We start from the raw sequence: 8,336 nt of genomic DNA, 5'->3' as shown, positions 1-8,336 counted from the left end.
ACTCCTCATTAATGAGGAGTCAAAATCGGGGAGCCAAAATCGGGGAGCCAATTTTCATGAGATTGCTTTACTTATTTCTCAAAAACTGCAGCACCTCAGCAGATCATATTTTCAGTGAAGCTTTCTACTATCATTATCTTCAAACTGTGTAAGTTTAATGTTAATCTGTGGACATCGTTTTTTTTTCTAAAAAAAGTACATGGACCCTTTATGGGCTGATATTCACCTCGCAAAAAAGCTTCAAAGTTACAAACTTGTAGAATCCAACGAATATGATTCTTGCGTCTTGACGCTGAAATGAGACAAAAGGGAATTACCAAAGCTCAATTGCTTCCATTAAAAGGTACTGGACAACGTTGGATTTTACTCAAATAATTTGTTTTCACAAACAAACTTAATTGATAATGAGCAATGGATAGCTTATTAGGTAGTATAAAACATTGTGAGAAACGGCTCCCTCTGAAGTTACGTAGTAAGTAATTTTCCTCTAAAATACTGAATTTGATTTTGAGACCTCCGAATTAGAATTTGAGGTCTCGAAGTCAAGCATCTGAAAAAGCACAGAACTTCGTAGGCCAAGGGTGTTTCTTCTGTCATTATTCTATCGCAACTTCGACGACAAATTGAGTTCAAGTTTCTGCAGGTTTCTTATTTAATGCACATGATGTGATACACCAAGCGAGAAGACTGGTCTTCGACAATTAGCACAAGGATATCCAAGTATTTTGGTATACTCAAATATGAAGAATAATTGCTTCTTGGGCATGATGACTAATAAACTTGCTTGGGTGTGTCGTTCCTACGGTTAAGGGCATCGGACTCAAGCTCTAGATATTTTGATATCAGCAGAGTGTGGGTTCGAGTCCTCGACATGACAACTGCTCAAACATAATGCTTTTGTCATTTGGATGGGAAGTAAAACTAATGATCAAAATGTGTTGTGTAACGCACGTGAAAGGGGTTTGCCCGGTGTTCCTGGTTTGATTGGAAGCATAATTGCACCACAGCACCTAAAACCATTACATGGTGGTATTTAAAATGAGTAGGTCTCATACTTCAAAACTTAGCTCCACATGAAGGAAAATATGTTGAAGCACCTTGTGTCACCGAGTGACGGATGAGCGCTATGAGAAGCCAGAGTTGTTGACATCGCTGTTATTTTAACACAAGTTTGCTTTGATACGACGACCCAGCTTTAGTCTATAGTTGTGTCGATTTGATCCATTCGCTCACCTTGAGATTTTGAAGGTGGATATCTAAATTGCTGAAATCCTGAACACCTTCTGACAACAGGACCTGTACATCGTTAGCTTCCAATACACTCTGTAATGTCGTCATGTACTGCAGATCACAATGACAGTGAAATCAGTGAGAAAACAATTCTGTCAAACTTATTGTGTTTTATTTGATAAAACACCCCAAAACATGAGCATAATAACACAAATCAAACCTGAAAATTACGAGTAAATTTCTACGATTTATAATTATGTTTAATCATTGCTTAGTTGTAATTTTTGTCCTTGTAGAAACTAAGTTAACTGCACGCGTTCTCTACTCTGCATCAACATAACAAAATTAATGTTACTTCAACAAAGTGTCAGCTGGATCTTTATTTTCTTTGTTGTTTTTGGTTTTATTTTCACATGATAAAACGCAAACTATTATTACATTTATAACAATATTACAGAATCGTTACGATCCTTATGATAGACGTTCGACACATTCAAAAGTCATTTGCGTCACGAGCAAGGAAGTCTTTTATGTTTTAAGTTTTCAAAAAAACAATGGCATAATTTACTTCCAGAATCGAATAGACCTTATGCACATGACGTCATTTCAATACGGCGCCCCCGCATTGAGGTCAAAAGGAGATTGTTCATTGGTCAATCTATGTGCGTTTTGATTGTTTCGTCACCGTTTGACCTCAAAGATGGCGGCTGGATGACGTCAATGCATAAGGTCTATAGAGAATATCACCCCTTTTACATGTTTAACAAAAAAAAGGATTGTTTCAACAGTCTCCCAAACTTACCTCTCGAAATGACAAACTGTCTTCGTAGATAAACGCGATTCGTTTCCAGCCCATCTTTTTAAAGAACGCGGCCCGGGCGTTGTGAACTTCCTTAGTGACATGAAAAGCTCTCACAGTGTACGGATAGATTGACCGGTCCGAAAGCTTTCCCCCACTTGCCAGACCAACCTGCATTTCGTTTAACGTGCAAATAAGTGAATTTTTGACCGACATTGACATAACGTCAGTAAGACTTCAGCAACTGACGATAGGAACATTCACCTACGTCCACACAGGGCAATGCACAGACGGCATTTCTATTCCAAATGTTGACATTAAAGCAAAAGCATTTAGACGAAGTTAAAACAATCTTATCGTTACAATATTGACGTCAGGTTGACGTCGACAATACGTTCATGTCACCATCGTTTGCTCAACGTCAGGCTTTGACGTCAGTGCAACGTCAATGCAACGTTCCATCGTCATCGTCTGACGTTTTAATGACGTTATTTCAACTTTTGTATGCTGTGTCGGATACAGTGTGTACTTTATTTAGAGGAATTGGGCGATTCTGAAATCTTGCTACCTACCTGTACAATATTAAACCTTGCAGCAACTTGGTTGACTATCGCTGCTTCAGATGGTAAACTGGGTCCAAATGCAGCAACGACTGGTGGACCATAAAACACAAGGTTGTACAGAATACGTAGCGCTCCCTGTGGGCTATCATTCTGCGTTTAACCACATAAGATATTTAAGTTAAAGGGGGAAGCATTAGTTGATTTCAAGAGGATAATTACAATTTCAAGCTTACTTGCAGTAAAAACATCATACAACCGATAAATCCATTCCAAAACGTGCTTTTTGGCTGCCTTTTAAATTCACCCTAATTGTTTGTTTGACGGGAAAGTCTCCCAACCAACATGAAAAAGCGACACCGCCAACATTAGGCTAGTTAGATTATCCCACCCAGTTGGTAGAGCGATGGCACGTTAATCCGGAGGTCGTTGGTTCGAGTCCCACTCTTAACAAGTTTCCTTTGTCCAACCCCCAAGATCAAGTTCATTTTTTATTGTGTCAAAAGGAATTGACACTCAAAGTTATGAAAATGGCAGACCCGCATTTTTGACCTTGTATCTTGATTTTTTTTTTGTTGGACAGAATCTTTTTATACAGCATTTGTTTGCTTAAGCAGCTCAGTAAAATTAGCCCTGAGACGAAGCAATGTCTATCACAGCAGACTTAGACTCGTTACTTAAGCTCGGGGTATGCTTTGCGGGAAGATGAACGGGCTTAACTCACTGACCTTCGGAAAGAAAAATGAAAAAGCATGACTCGGTAAAAAAATCTTTGTTATATCAGCATGGTATTAACAAATCCAAGGGCACAACTCCTGCAAAACAAAAGAGCAAATCCTCCTATTGAGAAACTGTTGCAAAAAAGGAAAACATGAACATCTCCACGAAGTTACTGTCTTTATAATTAATGGTCTAGCTTTTTTGTATTTTTTTTCCAATGTTATTTTTAACAAAAGGATTGTGAAAAGGAACAAATAATATAGGTAGGAAGTAAAAAGTCTGTGCGTGGTTCTTGAAATGTCAGACACTTAATTCAGAATATCAGTGATTCCTGCAAACCTACTTTGAAGGTGTACCGCCCTTGTCTAAACCGTCACGAGTGTAAAAGGCAGTGTGGGGTTAGCCTTTTTGCATGGCCATGGTGGCTTGGAGAGCTGCGATGCCAAGCTACCACTCAGAAAACAAATGGTAAAAAGATGTTTTGTAAAAAAAGTTATGTAAGAAACTACCTAACTTAAGTAAAACACGGCCAAAAATATATACTGATTTGTAATGTAAAAAAATATATACATGTTTTGAGAGTAAGTATTGCAGTTAATCAAAGTTATGTAAGATTTACCAAAGTAAAGAGAAACTTTACATAGCATTGGTAGGTCTTACAAGGAACTGTGAAAAATAATCCGGTGTTTACATGCAAGTTATGTTTTTCCCGCGTTTGCGCACGCGCGTGTCTGCGTGACAAGTTGCTAACGTCTCAGTCCATGCAGTCATGTCGTTCGTGCTCGGCGAGCAAAAGTTACAAGAATGGGGATTTGTGCCCCTAGGTGGACGTATTAAAAGGTGAGTTCTCAAAAGTTGTTACGATCTACAGCCATATCTACTGATGCGTGTCGTATTATTTTTTGTTAGTTTTACAACCATTAAAATTTGGCCTACATGTTTGCCATGAACTTGAAGATGTATACAGCGCTATAATGCTGATATAGCAAGACAACATGTTGCAACACGTTACAACACATGCTCACTTTATAGCGCTGCAGACATGTTCACGTTTATGGCAAACGTGTAGGCCGAAATGGTTGTAAAAACTAACAAATAATAATACGCAAACATCAGTGTCTGTATATGACTGAAGATCGACATTTTTTTGAGAAACTCACCTTTCAATACGCTCATCAAAGAGCAAAATCCCCATGCTTATAACTTTTGCTCAACGAGCACAAACAGGCAGTAAGGCCTTAGGGTCGTGTTAGAACAAACTCAAACGTTCAGACGGGAAAAGGGTACAAACAACGGTAAAAAGATGTAATTTTGTACGACTACAAACAATCCAAGTAAACATTTTACCTAAACAAACGGTAAAATAATAATAATTACACAGCTATAAGGTAAATCAAAGTTTTTGCCCATTAAAAGGGTAACGCGGAATAGTTTTACATGTAATATAAGTGTAAGGTTTACACAATCAATGTGTAATATTTTACATATCTAGTGTTTACTGAAAATTTAGGTAAATATGTTTACTCCTAAACGAAGTAAGTTTGTAAGTCTTTGTTGTGTAAGTTTTACCCTGCAACGAACTGGTAAAAGTTTACCTAACTGTTAGCAGGTTCACCCCCTGCCTCTAAAACATGGTTTTTTTTACACAAATTGTGTAAATATTTTTCTGAGTGATGGAAAAGGGAGACCACCCCACTGCATACTTTAAGACACTCCTGAAAGCTCACCTGTTTCAGGAGGTGTTCCACCAATAATGTTCCCTCAGTTGGTGCCCAAATACAAACCTTTGATTTTGGCGCTTTATAAATTTTTGTTTGATTGATTGATTAAATGACCACACACGCAAGTGGCGAAGCCTCCCCGATTGTGCGCTCCCCGATCGCCACTCGACTCGATCGCGTGGTCTCCCGGTCCAGTCGCTCCGCTGTTTGCCCCACGAAGACCTTGACAAAAGGCTACTGTGGGGTTGATATATCCCCACCGATGAAAGGTCGGATATGGCCATGGGATCCTTAAGGCATACTCTCACTCAGATTTTACGAAACGGTGTAGTACATTTTTTATTTGACTATTTCATCAAAAGAAAACGAAACAATTCAGGGTAAAAAGGTGATGAATCTCTTCTAAAAGAAAACTACAAGCAGTCTACACGTGCATTCCATTGAGAGTCTATAGGCTTCTTTTTTAAATTTCAATAAATGTCAGATTATGAAAACACAAAATCTTTTTAAATTGGGTCAGCTCGGTAGGCAATATGAATGCCGTTACGGAGCGGATTTTATGATGTTAAAACAAAATCCAACCAATCTCTATAATACTCATACAATCGGTGGGGAGGGGGGTCGTGCACGAACAAGACTTGATATCCTATCATGGATTAGTTGACCTCGAAGTTTGATTGGCATTGATCCATGTTTCTCGTATTGCCAAACTAAACAAAAGTCTAGAGGATTTTTGTATCAGGTTTTTAGCTATAAAAAAAACCCCAAAACACAGCCTATCTCCATGCATTGTTTATTATTGGTTACCTGAAAGCTCACCTGTTTCAGGAGGTGTTCCACCAATAATGTTCCCTCAGTTGGTGCCCAAATACAAACTTTTGATTTTGGCGCTTTATAAATGTTTATTTGATTGATTGAATGACCACACACGCAAGTGGCGAAGCCTCCCCGATTGTGCGCTCCCCGATCGCCACTCGACTCGATCGCGTGGTCTCCCGGTCCAGTCGCTCCGCTGTTTGCCCCACGAAGACCTTGACAAAAGGCTACTGTGGGGTTGATATTATATCCCCACCGATGAAAGGTCGGATATGGCCATGGGATCCTTAAGGCATACTCTCCCTCAGATTTTACGAAACGGTGTAGTACATTTTTTATTTGACTATTTCATCAAAAGAAAACGAAACAATTCAGGGTAAAAAGGTGATGAATCTCTTCTTAAAGAAAACTACAAGCAGTCTACACGTGCATTCCATTGAGAGTCTATAGGCTTCTTTTTTAAATTTCAATAAATGTCAGATTATGAAAACACAAAATCTTTTTAAATTGGGTCAGCTCGGTAGGCAATATGAATGCCGTTACGGAGCGGATTTTATGATGTTAAAACAAAATCCAACCAATCTCTATAATACTCATACAATCGGTGGGGAGGGGGGTCGTGCACGAACAAGACTTGATATCCTATCATGGATTAGTTGACCTCGAAGTTTTATTGACATTGATCCATGTTTCTAGTATTGCCAAACTAAACAAAAGTCTAGAGGATTTTTGTATCGGGTTTTTAGCTATAAAAAACACCCAAAACACAGCCTATCTCAATGCATTGTTTATTATTGGTTAAAGGCAGTGGACACTATTGGTTATTACTCTAAATAATCATTAGCATAAAACCTCACTTGGTGACGAGTAATGGGGAGAGGTTGATGGTGTAAAATATTGTGAAAAACGGCTCCCTCTGAAGTGACATAGTTTTCGAGAAAGAAGTAATTTTCCACGAGTTTGATTTCGAGACCTGCGATTTAGAACTTGAGGTCTCGAACTCAACCATCTATAAACGCACACAACTTCGTGTGACAGAGGGTGTTTTTCTTTCATTACTATAAATCTCGCAACTTCGTCGACCGATTGAGCTCAAATGTTCACAGGTTTGTTATTTTATGCATGTTGAGATACACCAACTGTGAAGGCTAGTCATTGACAATTACCAATAATGTCCAGTGTCTTAATGATATCTCGAGTAGGCCTGATACACGGAGGCAACGAAGGCGATTGCCTCGATGGCATCTGGTCATTGCATTGATGCCCTTAAAATGCTCTCAGTGGAGACATTTCCTCTTTACCGAGGAGAAAATGTCGCGGTGTCAAAGAACACGGCAGCAGCAGAATCTGCCATTGTCAAACCCTCTCATATAATACACCAAGAATGGACTCGAGGTCAAATCTTAGCTGCGGGAAAATAGTGGTTCACCCGTCGCTTCAGAGAAGATTGGAATCTGTATGTCAGCATAAAACCATACTTGCTGGTATATCGAGCAATAGAGAGCTCTTGATAGTATCATCATTGTGGGAAACGGTGTTATACATCATCAAGGTCTTGAAATCAAATTCAAATTATTTCAGTGAGAAATAACTTCTTTCTTGAAAACGACTTTACTGCAGAGGGATCCGTTTCTCACAACATCAACATCTCGCCATTGCTCGCTAATAAGTAAGTTGTATGCTTACATTTATTTTAAAACAATTACCAATAGTGTCCAGTACCATAAGGGATTATTCTTCCTGCGTGGACATATCGAACTCGAGTTTTAGCGAAATCTAAAAAAAAAAATGAAATTTTCCTCAGGTTATTTTTTATTGTTTACAACTACATTTGTATGATTAAACAATCGAACGGTTCCGAGAACAACAGGTTAACGATGCCTTTAACCATTGCCATAAACTTTGAGGAGTGCTTAGATGCTTAATACCAAAGTTGTACATTCTCTTTAAAGGAGGAAGTCCTAAATTATGCACTTTTTAAAGACAGCAAACCAAACAAGTATTGGGGCATCATCTTAGAAGCCGAGGCTTGTGTGGGATGTCTGATGGACAGACAAACAGAACCCACAACGGACGGACAAACAGCTAGGTTGAACGAAGACAGAAAATAATTATGAACAATTTAAGTTGCCTTACCCCTGTCCAGTTCCATCTCATCTCTAGACGATATCCATCCAGAATTCCCGGTAAACTGTTGATATGATCTAAGGCCGTCTGTGCCACCACTGGTTGAAACTTCAGCGTTGAGCTGTGTTGGAAGGGGAAGAACGCTCCGATATACAGGGGGCTGACGGAGCTTTGCACGGTACCAGTCTCGTTCTGCGACCCGCTCGCTGTAGCTGTAACGGTTACAGACCACCATGCTGATATTACTGAGCATGCCGTTGCGAAGCGCACGAGGGACTCAAGGCCCGACATTGCCTTAGCTTGCTAACAATCAAAATGATCCTGAACATTCGACTTCTAGTAGCCGTGACTATATTATAAGTC

General features: G+C 39.3%; 1 protein-coding gene across 1 annotated transcript; it reads right to left on the bottom strand.

The window, feature by feature from the left end:
- Nucleotides 1–208: 208 nt before the first annotated feature.
- Nucleotides 209–8,264, bottom strand: LOC117301811 (gamma-aminobutyric acid type B receptor subunit 1-like). The gene is made up of 5 exons (XM_033785814.1): nucleotides 7,983–8,264; nucleotides 2,602–2,742; nucleotides 2,033–2,200; nucleotides 1,234–1,341; nucleotides 209–292 (listed from the first exon to the last, which is right to left on the bottom strand). Exons 1-5 carry the CDS (start codon nucleotides 8,262–8,264, stop codon nucleotides 209–211), a joined length of 783 nt encoding a protein of 260 aa, XP_033641705.1.
- Between the last annotated feature and the right edge of the window lie 72 nt (nucleotides 8,265–8,336).

Source organism: Asterias rubens, chromosome 17 (genome assembly GCF_902459465.1).
Source record: "Asterias rubens chromosome 17, eAstRub1.3, whole genome shotgun sequence".
Classification (NCBI taxonomy): Eukaryota; Metazoa; Echinodermata; class Asteroidea; order Forcipulatida; family Asteriidae; genus Asterias; species Asterias rubens.
The sequence above is the reverse complement of the archived record's forward strand: the minus strand, read 5'-3'. Positions and strand labels throughout refer to the sequence as shown.

Coding starts and splice junctions, on each gene's coding strand:
- LOC117301811 (XM_033785814.1), bottom strand. CDS start 8,264: ATGTCGGGCCTTGAGTCCCTCGTGCGCTTCGCAACGGCATGCTCAGTA. Junction 2,201..2,601: donor CAAGGTTTAATATTGTACAG/GTAGGTAGCAAG, acceptor AACGAAATGCAG/GTTGGTCTGGCAAGTGGGGG. Junction 1,342..2,032: donor ACAGTTTGTCATTTCGAGAG/GTAAGTTTGGGA, acceptor TGTGATCTGCAG/TACATGACGACATTACAGAG.